At 39.0% G+C, this 22,424-nt stretch overlaps 1 protein-coding gene across 16 annotated transcripts in view; it reads right to left on the reverse strand.

Annotated features, from left to right (window-relative positions):
* anapc1 (anaphase promoting complex subunit 1) overlaps window positions 1-21,451 on the reverse strand; it is a 112,557-nt gene extending 91,106 nt beyond the window's left edge. For all 16 annotated transcript variants that reach the window (XR_015109571.1, XR_015109564.1, XR_015109560.1 and 13 more), the window contains exons 1-31: window positions 21,278-21,451; window positions 20,200-20,439; window positions 19,841-20,005; window positions 19,527-19,566; window positions 19,339-19,436; window positions 18,773-18,855; window positions 18,584-18,657; window positions 18,346-18,491; window positions 18,114-18,271; window positions 17,846-17,977; window positions 17,481-17,699; window positions 16,969-17,064; window positions 16,104-16,194; window positions 15,640-15,705; window positions 15,361-15,498; window positions 14,737-14,880; window positions 13,328-13,388; window positions 11,288-11,343; window positions 10,302-10,433; window positions 10,124-10,198; window positions 8,318-8,431; window positions 7,046-7,215; window positions 4,979-5,070; window positions 4,172-4,320; window positions 3,618-3,696; window positions 2,931-2,967; window positions 2,522-2,595; window positions 1,910-2,088; window positions 1,383-1,469; window positions 1,055-1,194; window positions 790-908 (exon numbers count right to left, since the gene is read on the reverse strand). Coding sequence is in view for 1 of the 16 variants with exons in the window: in XM_086181103.1 (XP_086037229.1) it covers window positions 790-908; window positions 1,055-1,194; window positions 1,383-1,469; window positions 1,910-2,088; window positions 2,522-2,595; window positions 2,931-2,967; window positions 3,618-3,696; window positions 4,172-4,320; window positions 4,979-5,070; window positions 7,046-7,215; window positions 8,318-8,431; window positions 10,124-10,198; window positions 10,302-10,433; window positions 11,288-11,343; window positions 13,328-13,388; window positions 14,737-14,880; window positions 15,361-15,498; window positions 15,640-15,705; window positions 16,104-16,194; window positions 16,969-17,064; window positions 17,481-17,699; window positions 17,846-17,977; window positions 18,114-18,271; window positions 18,346-18,491; window positions 18,584-18,657; window positions 18,773-18,855; window positions 19,339-19,436; window positions 19,527-19,566; window positions 19,841-20,005; window positions 20,200-20,415 (3,430 nt within the window). In the remaining 15 variants the exon portion in view is untranslated. The remainder of the gene's footprint in view (window positions 1-789; window positions 909-1,054; window positions 1,195-1,382; window positions 1,470-1,909; window positions 2,089-2,521; window positions 2,596-2,930; window positions 2,968-3,617; window positions 3,697-4,171; window positions 4,321-4,978; window positions 5,071-7,045; window positions 7,216-8,317; window positions 8,432-10,123; window positions 10,199-10,301; window positions 10,434-11,287; window positions 11,344-13,327; window positions 13,389-14,736; window positions 14,881-15,360; window positions 15,499-15,639; window positions 15,706-16,103; window positions 16,195-16,968; window positions 17,065-17,480; window positions 17,700-17,845; window positions 17,978-18,113; window positions 18,272-18,345; window positions 18,492-18,583; window positions 18,658-18,772; window positions 18,856-19,338; window positions 19,437-19,526; window positions 19,567-19,840; window positions 20,006-20,199; window positions 20,440-21,277) is intronic.
* Between the last annotated feature and the right edge of the window lie 973 nt (window positions 21,452-22,424).

The raw sequence follows: 22,424 nt of genomic DNA on the forward strand, positions 1-22,424 counted from the left end.
ATTTTTTTTTTTTTTACCGCAGTAAGATTTAAGCAGTGACATCTGCTTCAATTTTGTTTTTTCCAAATTAGTTTTGACTAAATTCCATCCAGGACTGGATCCTTCTGACCTCCTTGCAAATGGGTTTATCTGGAACATCATTGAAAAGTGGAATAATTCGAGGCTTCATAGTTGAGATACCTCAATTCTGCTTTAAATTTGTTTTGTCCAAATTAGTTTTGACTAAATTTTGTCCAGGACTGGATCCTCATGACCGTTGCCAATAGGTTTTTTTTTTTCTGGAACATCATCGATAAGCATATCAATTTGAGGCCTCGTAGTTGAAATACCTCAATTTGCAAAAGTGTAGCTGAAATTGGTGCTGATCGTCCTCCACCAATGTATGTTGTTTCTTAAAATAGTTTGCAAGAACTGAATCACAACAAGGTTAGTTTTGTAATATCTCGCATGAATGCCCATTCAAGGGTAGCCATAGTGGGCATTATATCTTCCAACAGCCCGAGGGCATCACTTTGCAAGGTTAACGCTCTCATACACTGCTATAAAATTCAAGGAGTGTAAAAAGTGTCCAAAACCTCGCAACCCTATATAGAGGCTTACATTTTTGTTATCCTATTTTAAGCCCTAAGTAAAGCTAAATATCCTTTTGCATTTATATAATTTTCACAAGAGTATTCATCAAATTTCTCAGTTGCTCTGCCTGTCACACTTTAAATGTTTCAGAAGATCACAAATATCCATGAATGTCATATACGTGAAAATGTGAATATTTCAATATGATCACAACACCTGTCAGGTTGAGTTTTGGGACAGGTAAAGGTTCAGTGGGTACGGGGTGGTAGGAGAAGAGAGTGAAGAGACCCCTGCCAACTGGGAGAGCCATGGTCCTTTGACACAACTGTAGAAGTCTGCAAATGGAACAAAGTTGTGGGAAAAAAGAAAGAGCAGGGAATTCAAACTGAATTAAAACTAAAGCTAATTGTGTTGGCATCACCTGTGAACGTCTATGTTCAAAGACAACAGGCATGACAAACTGTGAAAACATAATACCCACTTGTTCTCTTTCTCCTCTATGTACTCATGGTCAGAAACTTCTGGCAGCTGGACAACACTGACCCGGACTGGCCTGGAGCTTTGTAGGAGCCTCCTGACCTCCTGGACCCTCAGATCCTGACTCCAGATCAGCCCTGTGACCTGTGAAGAAAGGAAGAATATGGGTATGGGGTACGACTATCCCATTTTCTCTTAGCAATTTCCAGTGAGGTGCCTTGAAGAGGGATTGATTAATTACGTCCAAATTTAAACAACAAGCAACCAACTAACAGGGATTAGGGACAAGAACCGGCAAAAAATGCAGAGAAAATATTTAATGTCTAAGGTACCTCCTGGATTATGTCTGACATCCCATCCTCCTCCTCATCTGCCTCTGTAGTCGCAGGAGGTTCCAAAGACAAACCAGAACCAACAGACTAGAGAAACACAAATACACACGCCTTAACATATCTTGTAAACACATACGATTACAGTTGGGCCAAAAATATAAAACTTAACACCTGTAGGATATAAATACATGCATACAGTACATTTAATCTCAACATTCAGTTCCATAAATGTGAAGTTTATTGCAGCAACCAGTATGATTTTAGTCCAGTGTATCACCTTCGACACCTCCACCTCCCTCTTAAGAACCTCTATTTCTAAATGTGAGGATTTTTCACTAATTCTTTAGGGACAAAGACAGTATATAAAATCATCAATAGTATTATTCCACCTGAAAGTTGTTCCTGTAAATCACTAATACTTCTAAATTCCACCAACTGTGTTACTATGCCAGATCATCATTTTACAATATTTCCTAATCATTTTGGGCACAATAACAGCAATAGTATTGAAGCATTGTCACACTCACAGCTTTGCTCTTGGCGAGGGTCATCTTGTGGGCTTGTTTAGTCAGGTCCTGCCGGCCAATCAGCAGGCAGACATCCTCCGACCAATCGGAACATGGCTGCTCCCGACAACGGTAGATAGCCTCTCTGATAGGCAAAGCAACACCGAACGGGACTGACTCCAGGTCCTTCAAGGTGAAACCTAAAGCAGCGAATGGAAAGACAAGGGTGTTTCTTTCTCTTTTCAGTCAAACTTGATGTGAAGTACTAATTTCCAAGCTGACTCATTTCAACATTTGTGACAGAGCAAGTAATAACACTTGGACAAGGCTGTCCCACTTGTAATCAAGCATTTACTGTGTTAGCTGAATTATGGATGTGTCAATGTTAATTTGAAAAATGTTTTTACACACATCTTATCTCTTTTAAATATTCTAACAATGGAAAATGTATTTGTGGTGGATCTACTTTATATTAAATTGTACCGAGCCATAGATGAAATTATTTGGCTACTAATAAAGAACCTGTATTCTTCATTTATGTGAACCAGTATCGTGCTGAAAAAAAAGGATATGGCCTCCACACAACTTCCTCTAAAAAGCTGAAATAAAAAGGAATATATCTCCTTTTCTTACCTTCTGAGGTAAGCCAAACGACCAGCTGTTCAGCCAGACTGTCACTAGAAAAGGTCCCCTTCGCACTGCTCTGTCTTTAAGAATAGAAGGGGGAAAAAAAACCAAAGAAATCAAGAGAAAGAAACATTAGCTATTAAAATAGACCCTTGTTTTAGAGTTTGCATTCCCTTTTATATTCTTAAAATCAATTGTTTTAATAGCACTTCCAATAATGCATTTTCTGTACTCTTCCTTGACAACTGTTTCACAAGTTCGTATTTTTGGTTTTGTTCCATCTAAATGCGTTTATATGGTTCTATTGTCAATGTGCCCCCCGTTGACATAAAGATGGTACATATGAAGGGGACAATGCTAATAAAAGAATTTCCACACAAATTATGACACTCTCCTCTCATTGTGAGCCATTTACCTTCTGTAGTTTGGTTCACTGGCACACGACCTTTGGCCTGAGGCAGAAAGAAAAAAAGATGCTAATTAAAGGTCAGCAAGTTCATTAATTAGTTTTTACTATCTCTGTGACCTCATGTCATGCTTATCGGATTTTCACAACTCTTCAGGGAAAATTGGAAGAACCCATACAAATTAAAAGAATGGGCACAAAAAACACATGTACACAAAAAGAGACATGTTGTCCTGGTGAGTAGGGAACTGCATTTATGTTGGATTGCATCTGTTGTTGTTTGCTCTGTTTTGCCACAAAATAATACCAACATAGAGTTGGAAAAAATAACTGGATGTTTTCACACCACCCACAAAGTTGATGTCCAATTCTTTGTTAGAGGAAAAGGGACAATCAAATACCTGCAGCAGCTGATGTCACCTCAGTGCTGTATTGGTTTTTTTTCAGAGCTAAAACAAACAGTGGAAGTCAGGTGACACCCAGACGTGCGTCATTTGCTTCTCTCTTTGTGTTACTGAGCCCTGAAGCAGGGAACTAAGGGACTGGCAAGTAATAGGGGCTGAATGTCAGTAGATGTCCACATTCACACACAGAAACACTGTCGTCAGAGGGTCAGTCAGGAAGAAAAGCCCCAGAGTGCAATCAAAGAGGGGTAAACTTATCTTGAGGGCTGATCACAAATGAACACAAACAGACCTGCAGAGAGCTTGACCAGGTACTTTGACACATCTGACGAAGTAGCATTTTCATCTCCATAAATATAAAGAGCATAACTCTGTGGGAAACAAAAGAATTACAGAAACAATGACAAGCAGCAGAGATGTCACTGGAAAAAAACAGAATCATAAAATCAAAAAGAATAGAAATAAGTCCACGTGATTTTTGGTGCATTTGGTTGTATTTCAAAATAAATATTACACTTTAAAAGAAGTTCCCTAGAAGTTTGTGTGTTAAAGGGTAATAAATATTTTTATTATTTGTGATTATCTTTCAATTAGTCCTCCTACCTTTTGATTTCCTTAATTGAAGGTTCTCAAATACTTAGGAGTTCATGCAATGTAAAACTCATTTACATCACAACTGATTATCAAATATTTAAGATGCATATAACAGAGAAAGACAAACTGAGGGGGAAGATGGGGGGAGTAGTAAATCAAGTGTAAGTGCAATATTTAACTTTATTTTGGGTTTTTCATTTAATTTATCACCCTTCCGTAGGGCCAACCAGTTGTGATCTTTGCGGCACCTACCAGAACCAGTAGCCTGATCCTCTGGCAGATGTTGGGCAGATAGGGGAAAGGTGGAGTCTCCTCCCCTCTAAGGCAGCTACTGAGCCAGTTAAACACACAGGGAGGATCTGCCCGCAGGAAGGATGGGCGCTGCATCTGATCAATTAGAGCTGGGTAGGGACAGACAGTTCAGTGAGGGAAGATGTGGAAGTGGAGGAAATTAAAGTGAATTGATACAGAGGCATGTAGTATTAGTGTGTAACTCATGATTTTCAGATTTCAGAGGGTCTCTGAGTGTATCAGAGGTGCTGCTTCAACCTAATCCTTACTTTTGGATCATTGCTATTTGTAGCAAGGCTGTGCAAAAAAAAAAAAATGAGTCTAGAGTGAGTATTTGCAGATTATTTCCTTATTGCTTGCCCCTTTCCAAGAAACTGTAATTAGATGGCAGCCCTGCAAACTAATCAGTAAAAATCTATTTGTATAAGAGGAGGCTGAAGTAACAGAAATACTTCAAAAATGCATTTGTTAAGGGTGCCCGTAAAAATTTGACAGAGGAACAGAAGTTACAAGTGAGCGAGATAATATGAAAATTATGTTGGCTACCTACATCTTAAAAAAAACAAAAACAAAACAGTATCTGTAGTTATACATTAAGGTAACTCTAAAATACAGGAAACCATGAGTACACAATTGAACTAGTAGACTATGAACAAGTCGAGCTGATCTTTATTAGCAGCAGTCCATCCGCCTTTTCCATTCCACGACGTGCATGTCCAGTCTGCTTCCTGGTTTGATACCATAATTAAAATATTAAATGGTTCTTACCCTGGTCGATGAGGCAGCTCTCGGTAAATCCATTAATTAATGAAGGGTAGTCTCTCCAGTACAGATCCACATACTCTTCCAACTGTAAGTCTCTGCAAAAAAGTTTTTTTTTTTTTTTAAACAATATCACTTATGTCCTGGTCGTCTCCACATTGTGTCTTAAAACAGTTTAACACACACCTACGCGTTGATTATCCCTTACATAAGCTGAAAATGAGGACCGTTTGACTGATGCACAGCAAAGGGCACAGACATCATACAACCTGCTTTGGATCAGCAGCGCAGCGTCAATGAAACGCAGGTGATTCAGGATACTTACATCAGACAAAAATACAAAGCAACTTCTACACTCAGCCTTTGTCTGAAAAAAATGCCTTTTATTCTTCACTATAGAGTAGGAATATCAAATAGTAGAACTTCAAACTGACTAACTTGTAGCACTGGTCATTGTTTCTACGTCGGATGAAAGCAGATTACTGGCATGATCACAGATAAAGTGCTTTATTTTACTCAGTTTATGTTTGATGTCTATCAACAGCATAAAAGTGCACTTTTCGTCTTACGAGACCCAAAATTATATCTACGAGCTGTACTCTTCAAGGAGTACTTTCAACCTTTGACAAAAGGTTTGATTTAAAGGTGTAGCAGTACATTCTGCTACACAAGTGATGTGACAGCCGAGACAAACTATTTTGTCTCATATTTCATTCTCTTTACTATTGCCTGTTTGTTTTGGATGTAGTGTCTTGTAAGCCTGTGTGGGGTGGGCAACTGTAGTGTATGATACATAAATAAAATTACAACGACCACTACCCCGACGACAGAGTATTTGTTCTGCATGTCATCTCCGTCTCAAGGCTCTGTCTCCATTTCTGTTGAGGAACATTCAAAATCAGAGCATGTTGTAGTAACACATTTGTCCCTATACACTGCTGTAGTGACAGAAGTGAGTTCAGCCCCATCGCAGGTCCGTGACTCACAGACGACTCAGAGCAGAGGAACTTGCTGGGACTGACAGTGAGGCTGGCGATTCTTTTTTTCACCTTTCCATTCTTAGATATGCAGATCTACAATAACAAGAGTGTAAAATAAAAACATTCTTTATGAGTTAAAACTAGTTTCACAGACTAAAAAAAATCTGCTGTAGCATCCCACCTGTTTATGGAGAAGTAATTAAACATATCCAACAGTTGTGAGTCATTAGCATTCTGCTTAACATCAGATAATCAATAGGTTTTAATTACTGAGCCCAGCGTTTCCCTTCACAATTTTCTGATGTATGTGCGCATGTGTGTGGGAACAGAGAGGTACCAAGCTTCATAAATATCTAAGATTATATCGGATTCCAAATATTTAGATGTGATATCTCTAACAATAACACAGATGGCCCTGAGACATTCCATTTTTTTAAGTGATCAAGAGTTGATATGAGATGTGAGGGCCTTAAACTCCGTTCATCACACAACCCAATGACGTAATTGTTTACAAATGATTGATCACTTCCTGATCGATGTCTAATAAAATGTGGTCATCACTGTAGCCATCACTTGGCCCCATAAAGCAGAAATCATGTTCCGTACTTCAGAACAGCCCACATAAAACCAACACAGGGCCATTACACTCAAGAGTGCTTTACCTTCCCACTCCAACTTCTCAGTTATTGTCATTGTCACCAATCACAGCAGTCACTCCACGAGCTGTTGAAGTTTATTTCTCAGTGCACATCACTAAAGAGCCTTGATTACACATGAGCTTTCACTGAGAACAATGATGTGCTCTCCTCACCCTCTAATGGTGATAGTTAAATGCCATTGGTGGAGAAGTAAAGCAGGTTTTGTGTGTCCTTTGTTTCTGTATAGCAACATTTTTCACAAAGCAGCTTTTCAGGGTTTTCTGCTCTTTCACATTCTCTCAGTTGTATTAGAGCTAAATTTAGCTTTCCATATCAACTCATGAATGTAAAGCACCAGCCATGTGCCATTCATTTGGCCTTCATATGGTGTGTCGGTGATATACCCAAGCACAAACACACTCACAGAGAAACAGCATACACACACAAGTGGTTACCTGGCAAGCTGCTGCAGCAGACAGACCAGAGATGAAGCTCTCCCTCGCTGCAGCTCGTTCAGTTGCAGCTCCTGGTATAGCAAATGCAGAACGTAGAAAAGAGCAGGAATGTGTGGAAAGAGAGGAGCTGAGCAGTCCAACTTTAGAGATGGACTGGAGGGAGAGGATATCTAGAAAAACATGGAAAAGAAAGAGGGAAGTTATTCACATTTAAAATGGCAAACTGACATGTGATGGAAGAGATAATGTTACTGCTCTATGTTGCAGTGTGAAGTAGAGGCCCAACACTATTCTGTCAGTTTTCAAATAAGTTGTGTCCCTTCATTTTTGCATGAAATGTCGGTTAAAATGCTTGTCAGCCATAGATTAACCCTTGTATATAATGATGTTTATATATATCACTAAATGCAATCCAGCACCTTGCAGAAATTTCATTCAATTTTTTTACCCCCCCTGTTTCAATGTGCATCGCTTGATTTTACGAAATAGCCACGCAAGTCACACAGCAGCAGAATCAATAGCAAATTTTTACACAGTCGGTTACAAGCAAGAATGCTGCATTTGGAGAGGAGACACCCAAAACTGCAGAAAACAAACACTGTGGTGCTACACTCTGATTGTGGGATGCTGGAATGCAGTGTAAAATCACACGCAGGGGTGGCATTATACTGGCTTTGTTTGGTTCTGTATAAACAAGCACAGATCCATAACAGTGGGGTTGTTCTTCTGGTGGTAGGACTGGGTATCATTCCAAAACTGCTACCTTTAACAATGCCTTGGATTTTGTACCAGCTCCTGAATGATACTATTTTCAATACTGATTTAAAAGAATTTTAACAAATGAGAATAACATTACACTTGACAATTGTTTGTTTCAGTTTTCAGCTCCTTGGCATTTTCACACACTGAAAACAGTTTCACAACATGAAACTATAAACCGATTCACCCAAAGTGGTGTAACTTATTCTGTCTGTTTCAGCTCTTTAGACTTCAACAAAGAATTGCTGGTCAAAATAAATGAAAATCTGCTAATGTTATTAAAAGTATGGACATTTGTATAAACATAACAATATGATAAAATTTCAACAGTTTTGTTGTTAAAACGTAATTTACATTTTCGGCAAAAAAAAACTTAAAAAAAAACCAAAAACACGACTAAATTATTCTTGCAAAACCAATTGACATCTTCAGTTTGCATAATCATCATGACTTAAGTGTAAAGTAGAGCGAACTGCATTTTACGTACGAGCCCACCATAAATAAGATACTTACTGAGGACATGCTCTCTGAGTCTGAGCCAAGAGTCGAGTTGGAGTCCACTGGTCCACAGATGGGCTGGGAATTCATCTGATGGTGGTAATGAGATCCCAGCAAATATTCCCAGTCCTAAAGAGCGAGAAGCCCCCTGTCATTCTCAAACATATTACATGCTTCATATGTGGAACATTTATTCATCCGTACCATGCTTACTCAGATATTAATTCGGTGTCTTGTTTGTTGGTTTCAATTTATTTCTATGTTTCTTTAGATTTACCTCAGCTAGAGGTAATAATGTGATTAACCTAGAAAGGTCAAAGAAGAAAATGAAATTGTATGGTGAAGAAGAAGACTGCCTCATGACTACCATGAGTTTCACATTCGAGGATCAACAGCAAAAGCTTTGAGACATTGTAGGAAGTTTGATTGAAGGACCACATGATGTAATGTGAAACTGACAAATGCTTTCATGTCATAACTAAAAATACTGCATTGGGGTTGTATGCGTCCACCATTTGCACTTGTCACAGTGACCTTTGACCACCAAACTGTTGTCAGGTCACCTTCGAATCCCAGTGGACGTTGTTACAACATTTGAATTAGTTCCTTCAAGGCATTCAAGAGACACAGCATTTATCTGAGGTGACAGTGACCTTGACCTCTTTTTGACATAGGACACAGAAGCAACCACATGTTCGACTGAATATAAATAAACTGTGTCCAGACATATAGCTGCTTTTTAAATAGAATAGAAGAGGAGTTTCTTTATTTTAGCCTGGTGTATTTATGTTTGAGACGGAGCAATCCTTGCCATGCCTGAAAATACATTTCAATGTTGGAACATGGAAGGCAACAGACTGTCGTTCAAATCTACGTGAACAGACAGTTCCTAAAGCAGTAATAAGATTTCCTAGACACACACAGGTCAAAGGCTGACTGGGTCAACAGGATGTTTCAGTTTAATCTGACTCATGTGTTCCTTGGGTCAAAAACACACACACACTCTCACATACACACACACATACACGAACTAGCACAGCCTGAGCCTCCAGCTGATTGACATTTGACAGTCATTTTGCTCTGATGAACACACACAAACAGATTACTAAACAGCCCTCCACCTCTAATCTGGAATATCTTAAAATGTGCGTGTTTAGGATTATGAGACACAGGTCATTCCTTCAGTTATGTCATCAATTTCACACTGAAACTCTCCGTCAGGTTGAACAGGGTTTACTTTCAGCGCTGGGCATTTTCAATGCTGATAACAGTAAGATCCTCTTTTTTTGCTGTTGTTGTTTTTTTTCCCCGCACAACAAAAATAGGACAAACTTAATTAATTTGGTGACTAATTTTACGTCACACACGGACATGACTACCACATTTGTTTCAGTATCTATATGAAGTGTACATTGATTCCCTTGAGTGGAAACATTAAATATTTTAGGTATTTTTCTATCTTTATGGAACTGCTACACCCATAAAATGAGTTTGTCATTTAATAGTCTCACAACAAGGTTGGAAATAAAAAAAGATTCCAAAAACAAAAATCCGGAGCATTCCCAGAACTAACCTTTGTTAAATTAAATTATAATTTCATTTATGTGTTTAAGAGCATCTGTTTTATCTTGCATGCATTATTGCCTTCACTGTAATAATTGTGTCAATGTAATAGGAGAGACCTCATATGGGGTCCCCTTGGAGTTTCTTTATATGTAACAGAATTATTATTTATTGTTGATTTTACTATGTACAAAATACATAAATAATTAAATACAGACTTCTAAAAGCAGGTTTCAATATTAGTTACTCGTCACAAACCTCATCAGAGCCTCCGTCAGAGGGCCGAGCCTTCTTGGCTGCAATCACCGGAGAGAGAGGCACTTCAAAATGCAGCTGAGGAGAACAGAGGACAAGGTCAGGATGAGTGAATTACTGCTCAAAGTTGAAGTAAGGTTTTCTTCATTTAGAACAGAAAACGCTTCAACTGCAGACTCACGTTTCGGGTCCAACTCAGGCGCTCGGTGTTGTAGCCCATAAGTGTCATGAAACAGGTGACAAACAAGTTCCACTCTGCGTGGGCGCTAGTACCACCCGGAGCGTTATAGATGTTATACCACTTCACCAAAACCTGTGATTACATGGTTATACAATAAAATATTCTGGAAAAGCTGGAAAAATCTTCCAACGTGCATTGATTGTTAAACTTCCATTTTCTCCATTTAACAGTCTGTCAGTATACATTGTGCAAATACAGATTTGTCAAATAAATAATGTTGATTATATCTTTGATTCTGTGAACGCTGAATCTCTCTCTTTGTTGTCCTCCGTATACACAGGAAATAATTGTTACATCAAAATTTGTGGAAACACTTTAAATACACCAGTGTGCCACACCAGGGTCACATATATAGGGTTTCTATGGGTTTAGAATTAAATCTATAACTTTTTACCATTATTAGAATGCAATTTAAGACACATTTATATTCATACTGAAAAAACAGTTATGTATGAGGGGTCCTACAATCGCTTACAAAGTAAATCTATTGATATTTCCTTGCACACGTGAAAACATGGGACTTTAAAGAGGCTTCAAAAAAGCACTAAATGATGCTGACATCGAGCCAGATCACGTAGAACTTTCACTTATCCGTATAAGATAAAGTACTACTGAAACAAGCAAATTTAACATATTACTCCAACAAGTAGTTATGTATTAATCAATAGGAAAAGCCACTCCAGCCCACACATCACATTGTGACAAATGTTTTAAATTAGTTGGTTACTGGCTCTGTTTTGGTTTTGTTTGTAGTTTTGCTATAGCAAAATTAATACAAAATTTTCAGACACTGAGGTTAATTCAACTTTATAAGAGTATGGCCAACTTCATAATCCAATCTTTTTATTCATATCATTGGATTTTTAAATATATAAAACTCTTTGCAGAGTTTTCTAGAATTAAATCAGTCAAACCCGCCCACAAACCTTCATGGCAACTTCTTTGGGCAGGATAAAACGAATGGCCTGAAGACACTTCCTCACTGAAAGAAAGCAAAGAAGCAAAAGGTAAATAAAAACAGGATGTAATTCTTTTAAAAAGGTATTTCAAAGATCCTTCATCTTCTGAAGATACTCACTAAGTTTCAGCAACATGAACAGCTTGAATATCTGCACTAGATATTTCAATATAGGAGCATTGTGTGCGTATTTTGTGATCATCACTCCAGGAAAAAAGAAACACCAGTGCAAAGTAATTAATGTCACAACATTTCCTCAAAGTTCTGACCAATCAGATTCCACCTCCTCAGAATATGTTAATTGGATATCCGAAGAGGGAAAGGTCAAGGAAGAGGTGGATAAATGCCATTTCATTAGGAGGGAGAAAGCCTTGTCTGTAGGATTGATTACCAAACTTAAGGGGCACTCAGACAACACAGACCTCCACCAAGGCCAACAGCCCACTCTTCTCTTCCACTGAATGTACGTCGTATGTCTTGAAATATTTCCAAAGGTTTATGCAGTACACCTCAATTTTCTCATACATTTTTTTATACTTCCTTAAAAATGTATTAAAATGTTATAAAGCCTTATGTTGCAATGTTAAGAGATTGAGGGGGAAAATGGTGGCCAGCAGAGAAAGTTATACATCTAATATTTATGCTTGACCAAGGAACAGTCAAGATGTGGGTTTATTCACAAAACAATATTTCCAGCCAGTATTTCTGACACAGTACTTACTTTATAGTTATTTTATTCCAAATGCCAGGTCTAATAAAGATCTGCGTTGAGTCATGTTTTTTTTTTTTATTGTGCATTTTATCCAGCAAGTTTTTGATGTGACTCGTTTTTGATGGAAAACATTACGGAAAAAATATTTGAGCAAGAAAATTAAAACAGGAATGGACAAAACTGGACAAGAGGCAGAGGAAAAATTCAAATGGAAACTTCAACAGTGGTTTAATCATTAGCAGTAGGATGCCCTGTGTATCTTCCTTGTAATGGCATCCTCAATATATCAGGATAATACATCACCATGCAACAGCACAGGGCAGCTCTCAAACCTAATTTCCAGGGCCTAACTGCTCTGACTCAGCCATCTGTGTGTGTGTGTGTGTGTGTGTGTGTGTGTGTGTGTGTGTGTGTGTGTGTGTTATCAGTTAAACGTACATAATTAACAACAGAAAACATTGCTGTCCAACAAAAAGAGCTGCAATACTTTGTTTCAAGCGTATCTGAATAGACACAGTATGTTTGTTCCCTCCACCAAGGAGGTTATTTTTTTAACCCATGTCAGTTTGTTTGTTTGTTGGGAACAAGAATACACAAAAACTAAAAGTCTGAAACTACCAGATAATACAGTTGGAGGAAGCATGGATTAAAGAAGCACCAGTTGCACTCAGGGGGAGACACTGGGATTTTTCATGATCTCTGAATAAAAAGGTGGACAATGCTAAACATGACATGCTTCAATCACACAAAAAAAATACATTTCTGATTGGAGCTCAGTTCATTCATTGGAATACGGTCTGTAGCATGAATGTCAAGCTAGCTTGATAGAGGATCCCACGAGTAGAGAGGACATCAGAAATTTTGCCACTGGATTCTGTCATTATGTTTAAATATTTTCAAAAACATTGAAGGAGTAAGAATATTGGAATTCTTACTCCCTCATATCTGTAAAATAGATGCTCTAAAATACACCAAAAATCTAGCATCAGTGTTGATGCATCTCTTACAGGTATCATACGAAATACTTCTGGTAATATATCCAAACATATTTGATTGTTTCAGTTACAGATTGGTATTTCAACATTAAGATAGGTCATTTTGAACCATTTCATTAAACTGTTCTCAAAAATAACGTGGAAAAGCTCAGGAATACAGTTATTAATGTACATGTGTTTGTGCAGATTCTCCTAAAAGATTTATTTAAAGAGTGGCCTCCACAGAGGTCTGTGTTGTTTTCCAACATCCGAGAGACACAAAATAGGATGATATTTACTCTTCTTAGTGTTTGTGTCTTACCCAGCTCTGAGGTAGCAATCTCTGGGATGGAGATCCTCAACATTGTGCCACTACTCAGCTCCTAGAGGGAGATTGAACACAAATTCAATTCATAACCTTTGAGTTCAACTTTTCACATTTGTATAATACAACTGGATCACAGTGTTGTAACAAGTAACTATCAGCAATAGATCCTACAACAGACTATAAATCTGGACCTACAATGGCGGGCGGAATCAGAAAAAAAAAAAAAAAAAACATTCATGAGTCCCAGAAAGCCAAGATGACAATGGGAAGATGCGCCAGTGTACAGACTTTTTAATGCCTTCAGTAAAAATTGTCCACCAAAAGTTGATGAAATCCCTACATAAACAAGCAAACATTCAGCATAATTGAAAAACAAAATAGGGTGAGCGATGACTCACTGGCTTGAGACACCAACACCCAACAACACTGGTGCATAAAGTAAATTAAAACTAAATCACAAAAAGCAGAAAACTGCTGCTGGTACTTTTATCTGATTAAACTTTCATTCTCACCCAATGAGTGATGTCATGGCAGGCATTTTGCTATCCATAGCTGGAGGATGTAGCGTCACTGATTGAGGTGGCCACAAATACATTGTAGTGCAAGTTTCAGCCCATCAGATGATCACCTAACAGCAGGCTGACAGCCTGCATGGCCAGCTGCCTCAGTATTTGTTCCATTCTACCAGCAATTCATGTTTGCATTTCTGTGTCGGAAATACAGCCATGAATAAAGAAAGAATAAGAATTTTGGCACCTTATATCATCAAGGCAAAACCCCAGATTAGGTGCGACAGTACAGCTCAATTCTTTTTAACATTATTTCAACATAGCAGGACTTTGGTTTCTCATGTTACGGAGTAAAAATAGACCATATTATCACATTTTCTCCAGCAAGGTCAGTCCTACTCTTGACATCATTTCACAGCACTGCTAAATTAATTAGAGACAAACCATATGAGAAAATAAGCCATCGACCTGACAACAAACACGGAGGGGCTGGAGCACAGAAGAGCTGTACAAGAGAACAATTAGTCTCCAGATTGCCACATGTAGGGGTCAAATGGCAAATCAATGAACAACGGCAGCATGTCAAAGCAGCAACCTGAAGATGCAGTTTTACAAAGTGTGTGTGTGTGTAGCCCCAGAGGTGAAAAGACTGTCAATATGGAGTCTGACAGGACTGACACAGAAGGCAAGAACCGCAAACACACTCAGAAAAACTGGCTGCGTTGTGGCTCCCATTCAAATATTTCAAAATATGTTACATTAATTTTGATCAATACACATATTTCACATGTAACTGCTTATGTTTAGGCTGTTGCTTTAAAATTAAGGAAGTCACAGCCTCAGATCTTCAAGAGTTAAACATGCAAAAGTCATTTGTTGTAAACAAAAACTTACCAGAGTAACTCTGTTGCAGACGGGGTCCCGCAAAGCATGGATGTAGGGCGTGGCCTGCTGGAAGGTGTAATCTTCCAAAAAAGATGCTTCATGGTGTTTCATGTTCGGACCCCTTAGCTCTGAGACAGGGGAAGGCATCATGGCCTGTAGGAGCCATCACAGGTGAAGTACAGGCGAGAAGGCCATGTGAGTAATACAGACTGGATAAACATGGATGGATGACAAATATTCAAAAAAACAACATTTTTAACAGAAAAAGGGGGGGGGGGGGTGCTACACTGGTATCCACAACTCAGTGAAATGGAATAATTAAAAAACAGGAAACTAAATCAAGCCTCCATGTTTACTGTGACGAATCATCTTGTTCAGTGAAAAATTGTTTTTTCAGTAAGATTGATTGGCAGCAACAAGGAAGATGGCTATCAGCACAAATACAGACACCAGAATGAGGAATGTACAGATGCTGAAATTAGTGTGTTGAACTGCGTCAAACATATTTATAGAAAAAAAAAATACCCGCACCATGCATGCCTGTTTCTCCCATGTCTTGACACGTACCCTATTTTACAAACGGAACTATAAATGCAGAGAGAACACTATGTTTATTGCAACAAACTGCAGTACCTCATCCAGTCTTTGAAGATGCCGATTGCCCGCATTAGCTGGTGTGCTAACATTTTCCACCGGGGTGCTGAGGTGGGGTAGGTGGTTGGTCAGACTAAAGGTAGGTGACAGGAGGCCAGGGACAAACACCTTACTGACCTTGGGAGAAAAAAAGCAGGACTCCCATGACTTTATCAAACAGGAATTCCCTTCAGAAACCAGCACTGAAAGGAGTTGATCTCTGCTGTCCTGTATCCAACTAGAAAGAAAACCTGACATTTTGATTTGCATTGTTCTTACCCTGGTGATCCCTGTGTAGAGGACTAGGCTGCCACAGGCCTCCAGCACCAGCATGGCATCTATATTCTAGTGAAAGAAGTTCAACTGTCAAGTGCTGAGAGGAAACCTTTGATATTCAGGGAAACAAGTATCTAAAAATACAACATTAGATTTTAGTTTGTTGGTGTAGTGTCGTTTTAAAATGACCATTAACTACTCTGTATTGTAAAAATACTGTGTTTTGCCTCTGTAACCACCACTTGGCGTTCATCAGTGAGGTTCAGTCATTAGTCCATTTTACGTAGAGATTTCATGATATAATTGATCTACAGCATTACTACGCCTGTTCTTATCTTGAACTGATAAATTATTTTCTTAGTCACTGAATGAATTAGCACAGGCTGTGCTGGCATTGATAAGGAAACTCAACTACCTTTCACCTTCTGCCTATAAACCTGATAATGATATGATAAGTATAAGTGTACCTGTAGAGGCTCTGCATCTTTGGCTGGAAGGGTCGTGACAGAGGCAAAGATGAGCTGGGATGTATCATTGCTCTCGATGAATTTTACACATCTTTGGAAACAAGAACAAAAGAGGTTAACTTTGAAATGAACGCAAGACTGTTAAACCAGGTGGAGGAATGACAAGTGCTTGCAGCTGTCTATGCATTGTGCAAATGCTCATTCCAAGCTGAAACTGCAATTTATGTCTTTGGGAATGAATGTTGTTTTTCCCATCAGGCACAAAAACACTTGATTGTACACCTTTTTTTAAAACAGTTTTTGGACTATGATAATCTGCTGAAGGGGCAGCACGGTGGTGCAGTGGTTAGCACTGTCACCTTACAGCGAGGAGGTTTTGGGTTTGAGCCCCGGCTGGAGCATGTTCTCCCTGTTCCTGTGTGGGTTCTCTCCAGGTACTCCGGCTTCCTCCCACAGTCCAAAGACATTAAGAGGGGACCAGGTTAATCCAGACTCTAAATATACAGTAGGTGTGGCTGTGAGTGTGAATGGTTGTCTGTCTATATGTGTTGGCCCTGAGATGGACTGGTGACCCATCCAGGGTGAACCCTGCCTCTTGCCTAAAGGCAGCTGGGATAGGCTCCAGCACCCCCCCACCCCCCACAACCCGTAACAGGATAAGCGGTAGAAAATGGATGGATGGATGGATGGATAATCTTCTGATTTGAATACTGCTTACATTGTGCTTATTACTGGAAATCTTGTACACCACAGTGCACCGATGCAAATATTCTGCCCTCTCTTCCTGTATTAATACCCACACAAACCTGAAACTCTTTTAGCTGAGACTTTTTATCGATAACATAAAAAAAATAAAAAATCAGACCTGAGTTGTTGGTGAGATTCCACCAGGAAACAGAGGTAGTGGTTCTCACAGAGGTCAGAGGTCAGGAATACTTTAGATGCTTGGCTGTTCATCTCCCTGCCACAGAAAAGGATAAAATTACATTGAAAAAAACAACATCAAAAACATAACAAAAGAACTCCTACAAAAGATTTCACTAAACACCCAAAAAGTAACAACTTGAAAAAATAAAAATTAAGTGGGTGCATAACTAATAAACAAATTTACAAATGTTACTCATAGGTTTAAAAGCATGGTATTCAAAACACTGATGTCAAATTTTTCTTCTTGACCACACATCTGAAAATCTGACACGCGCTATGTGAATTTGAAGCCAAGAAGCCTTACATTAAGGAACACATCAGAGTAAGGAGTTCAGATGTAGATCAATTAGGGAAGACACAATTAAAATTCCATTCAAATAACCTCTCAAATATCGATGAACAATGACTCAGTGGCATCTGTTTTCAATGGAAAATAATTGTGTTTATTACCTGTGACAGCCAGCCGTGGCCGTCTCGCTCCACAGCTGCTCCATGCAGAGGTCAGGTATGATGGGCTCCATCTCTGGCACCAGCATAGTCTCGTTGACGGTGCTGTTCGGGGAGGATAACAAGCCATGGTACCCTCTCGGGGATTGGCTGTGTAAAGATGTGTTGAATCGCGCCACGCCTGACAAGGACGGAGCCGCCATGCCTGGAGAGTGGGCACGACTAAAATGCAGAAGCATAAATATAAAAATACTCAATTTAAATGTATATTGTTGTGCTTTTGATTGGTAGCCACACAATGGAAGGTGTTTTAAGCTACTGTTGTGTTAGTATTTCTGTCAAAAGACTCACAGATCTGTTTAACTCACCTGAGGGCAGCCATGTTTGATATGCTAGGGGAATGTACACGGGAGTGTAATCCTGGTGAGGATGTGATAATCCTGCTCGGGTGGCTGTGGAGAGCGCTGTAGTGGAGGGGGGAGCTGGTACCAATGGCACAACTAGATGTTTAAACAGAGGACATGGACAGAGATGCTGATGGAATGTGATTTGTTGAAACTTCATGCTGATTCTTCCCTACTGGTCATTAATCTGATAGCTTGTTTCTTATTTTACATCTGCAAAAAACACCGTTACCTTGTTCCAGTACCAGGACCGAGCCCCACTGCCCCACTGCCACCTGGAGAATCCAGACGGGAGATGTTACGGAGGTGGGATGTCAGGAACCCTGAGGCCATCAAACCCATAGGAGTGCCAACTGGCTCTGCAGGACACCTCAGGACGGTAGAGCGCTCCTGATGGATATAAGAGGCCTGAGGTTGAGGACATGTAGATCTGGATATGAGTGTGTGTCTGGGTGATCACTTACATCATGTGTGACCTTGCGTAGGGCCCAGACAGAATGTATTCCCTGTACAGTGTCATAAGAGACAACTATAGATGGCTCACAGCAACTGAACACTATCTTCATGGTTGAGTCAGACACATACTCCACACGAGGGCCATCAATCTGGCCTAAAAACACACAAACATCCAAAGATTCAGATCAAAATATCACACTCACTGATCCTGACAGAAACAGGAGAGGGAAAGTGAGAGGGTTTTACCTGTGGGTTTACACACAACTGGTGCAATCTCATCTAGAGGGTGCAGCATGCTGAACATTGTGGGCAGTGGTTCCCTGTGGAGAAAAGAGAACTCATGTATCTGTTGTGAAGGTCTTAACTATGAAATGTAAAACACATTTCAACAGGATTTGGGCTTCAGTGTGTGTGACAGGAGGAATTCGTGTGTACCCTGGAGGGCTGAGTTGTGCATCAGTTCCAGTGTTTTTTCGTTCCAATAAAAGCCCAAACTTGGTTGACCAAACTTTCAAGACCTGCGGGACATCAGGGAGGACAGACAGATGATGTAACGTGAACAATAAATATTATTTTATGTTTAATGATTTAAATCTACTCACCTTACAGGAAAAAAATGCAATAACATATCTACAGCTTAATCAACAAACTTGACCTAAACACTGTCTCTTTAGAATCCACATTTGAGAAAAGGTTTGTAAAATTTAAATACTAAATTCACATGAATCAGAGCTCAATTGTGATGATGCAACTCCTGAATTGATATGACATGATCTGATAGAGATAGTGCACATTTTATTGTAACTAAAGAAACACTCAAATATACAGAAAACCCTGTCGGATTCAAATAAAAATAAAACCTGGCAGGACTGTAATGAGCTATACCAAAGAAAATCGACAGGAAGGAAGGAGAACAATCTCAGACAGGTGAATCCCAATTTTTTTTTAATCCCTTCTTCCATGAGGACAAAAGATTTGTCTCCGTCGTCTCTGTCCCTCACCTGGAACGGTAGTGGTGAAATGAAATCCTTCCCTGTCACCGTGTGAACATTGACACAGCTACTCTGGACAATACAGACAGTATGCTCCACTTCTTCTTCTGTAAAACATCAGAAATCAATCATCTTTGGGAACTTCTGTAAAAATGTGGAAAAGTAAATTAATAGATAAAAAATTAACAATACTGTACCATCTTTCTTGTGAGGAACAGCAAAGTTGCACCACAAGGCCTGCAGATAGATAACAGAAAGATCCTGTTACCTGCTTGAATTTCTTGCAAATAAAAAAAAATGGTATCAATGACAAAAATGTATTCTCATAATTTCATTCAAACATTTTCACTTCTCGATGAAGTAATTTAAATGGTTACCAAGAAGGATAAATGAAAAATAACCGGAACAAATCAGCATCTAATCTAAGATAATTTAAGCAGACTTTTGATTTTCCATTCAGGAACCACCACTGTCTCCCAACCACTGGAGTAGCTTTGTTGTAGCTCACAACCTGCTGCACTGGACTGTCCACAGTGAAGGCCTTGTATACGTTGGAGGCTTGGGTCCGACTGCCCTGGCTCCACACAACCACATTTCCTGCTGCATAGAGCTCCTCTTCAAACTCCACATCCTCCTCTCTGACTCCGACACAGCCCTTCCTGAGCTGCCAACATTCCTGATAATCAAAATCGTATTTATTATTCCATGGACAACTGAATCAAAAACACAGAAACAGAGACAAGAATATTCCTTTAATGAGAAAAGATGAAAAACTTTTATAGACTTGGTAGAAAATTTTAAGTCCTCTACTAAAGAGGTACTTATGTTGCTATAACATTGATAGAAAATGTCAAAGCTGTGCTCCCTTACCCGGTCTCTCTCCTGCAGACTGACTTCCTGCAGCGACCCGACCAGGCCAGCAGCACCATCTGATGACCAGAGCTCTGAAGCAGGCTGGAGCTCTCTGAGCTGCAGGTTGAAGGCGTTGGGATGGTTCCTGCAATGCTCACGGCCAAACGGGACAAACGACTGCAATTCCCTTGCGGCAATCATCGTGGCTGTCTCTTCATACACGACTTCCGACATGAGTTCCAGATATCAGCATTATTTCTGGAAAAGAAGGTAGGACAAAGAATAATACTACAAAAATTTGAATGGTTAAACAGGACATAACTGCTGAAAATAAAACAGCAAGTTGCTGAGAGCATCATTTACTTTACACTTATTTCCAAGCTTTTATTATTAATAAGGTATTGCATAGCTTTATTACAGAGACATATAACAATTTAATTACGTGCATTAATGCCCATTGGTCCTTTTAAAACTCTTAAGAACTGTACTTGCATTGTAAACCTCATGCTACCTTTTTCAGTTGATTGCATTTAATTATTGTCATTCAGATAATGACAACTCTTATCAGCATAAGACCTGATTACCAAACTTCAGGACTATGACTTGCAGAAAATTTCAGTTTCATAAACAAATAAACACAATCGATATTGGGATTGTGTTGAAGAATAATTAACACTACTTTCTACACTGCAAGCTGAAAACGACAGCTTCGAGCTTACACGATATTCAAGGACAATGTTGTAAACACGATTCACTGCAACCAGTTTAGCAGGACTGAAACACTCAAACTCCGGTTTTTTGCGAGAAAAATACAACATGTCATCACATCGTTAGGAGCCACGGCATAAAATGACACGCAAATTATTCACCAAACAATTGTCATAGTGTCTCGTGCTGTTATTAACATTATTCCAACTCAACACCCCGTCTGGAAATCCAGTATGTCACAATACACATGTCGGCAGAGCAGCTATAACTGAGAGGTTAGCTGAAAACAAACTGTTACGTTCACTGACACGATTAGCATGCTAGCTAGCGAATAACAGCTAATATTAGCTTCTGCTAGCCGACTGAGGGGAGACAACGAACCGCTAACCTGATAATAAGGAATGTTCTGGCTCTTATCGTGGAGTCCTTGTATTTTCCCTGAAACAATTTGAATTTAACTCGTCACTATCTTGAAAACTGCTCCGGGTGTGGATTTGGCTACTGCCGGTTTTCAAATGACCGCGGACATGTTTGCAGTCCCGACATCCTCTTCCTCCAAGTCAGCCAATCAGCGCCGACCAGGAGGGAGGAGCAAGATCTGCTCTGTTTTTTCAGGCTCTTCACAGTAATACCTCGGTGGTTGACAACAACACCACCACCACCAACAACAACAACAACAACAACAACAACAATAATAATAATAATAATAATAATAATAATAATAATAATAATAATAATAATAATAATAATAATAATAATATTAATAATAATAATAATAATAATAATAATTCTAAGAACTTATTGTACATTTCAATAAATAATGACTCAATGAACTTTCAAAATATAGCACAGACTAAGAAGAGGTGTGAATTAAACCAGAGTAGGCATTTTAAAAAGTGAAGTTTACTTGACTTTCAGCTTTAATAACATGAATCAAATGTGGAGGGCATTAATTAACCTTACAGATAAAATCCCTGGCATCACAATTAAGAATAAATATGTTGGTATTTACATGTGGAAGTGGTTACTAATTAGCAGGGTCAATTCAAAGTCACACCAAGATCGAGTCACAGACAGCAGTGTTTCTCTATTTAACATTGTATGATTTTTTTTTTTCATGACAATAGATTTTTTTATATCAGTCTTCATTGAATCACCTGTGGATGTTTGATCTTCATTGTGCAGACGGACAGAATTGGGGATTACAACTGTTAAAATTCACAGATATTCACCCTTGACAGAAACAGGAACAGTCACATTATTTTTAATGGACATATCAGTAAAGTAGAAGACATGTCCTGTGGTTGAGCCTTTGACATACAAAAGCACCGGATTACTGACGGAAAAGTGTATGTAAATATTAGGATTTTATGCGGAAATTGTATATATTGAGCATGCATTCTTATCTGAACAAAGTGCTTGGGGGGTAACTATTTGTAAAATGTGAGCTTTGTATACAAGTGAAGTTTAATACTTTGATATTTGTGTATTTTAAATAAAAAAAATCTGTTCTATGCATGATAATAAAAAATAGT

Source organism: Aulostomus chinensis, chromosome 16, assembly GCF_037954235.1.
Source record: "Aulostomus chinensis isolate RoL2024-O1b breed Wild chromosome 16, RoL_Achi_v1.0, whole genome shotgun sequence".
Classification (NCBI taxonomy): Eukaryota; Metazoa; Chordata; class Actinopteri; order Syngnathiformes; family Aulostomidae; genus Aulostomus; species Aulostomus chinensis.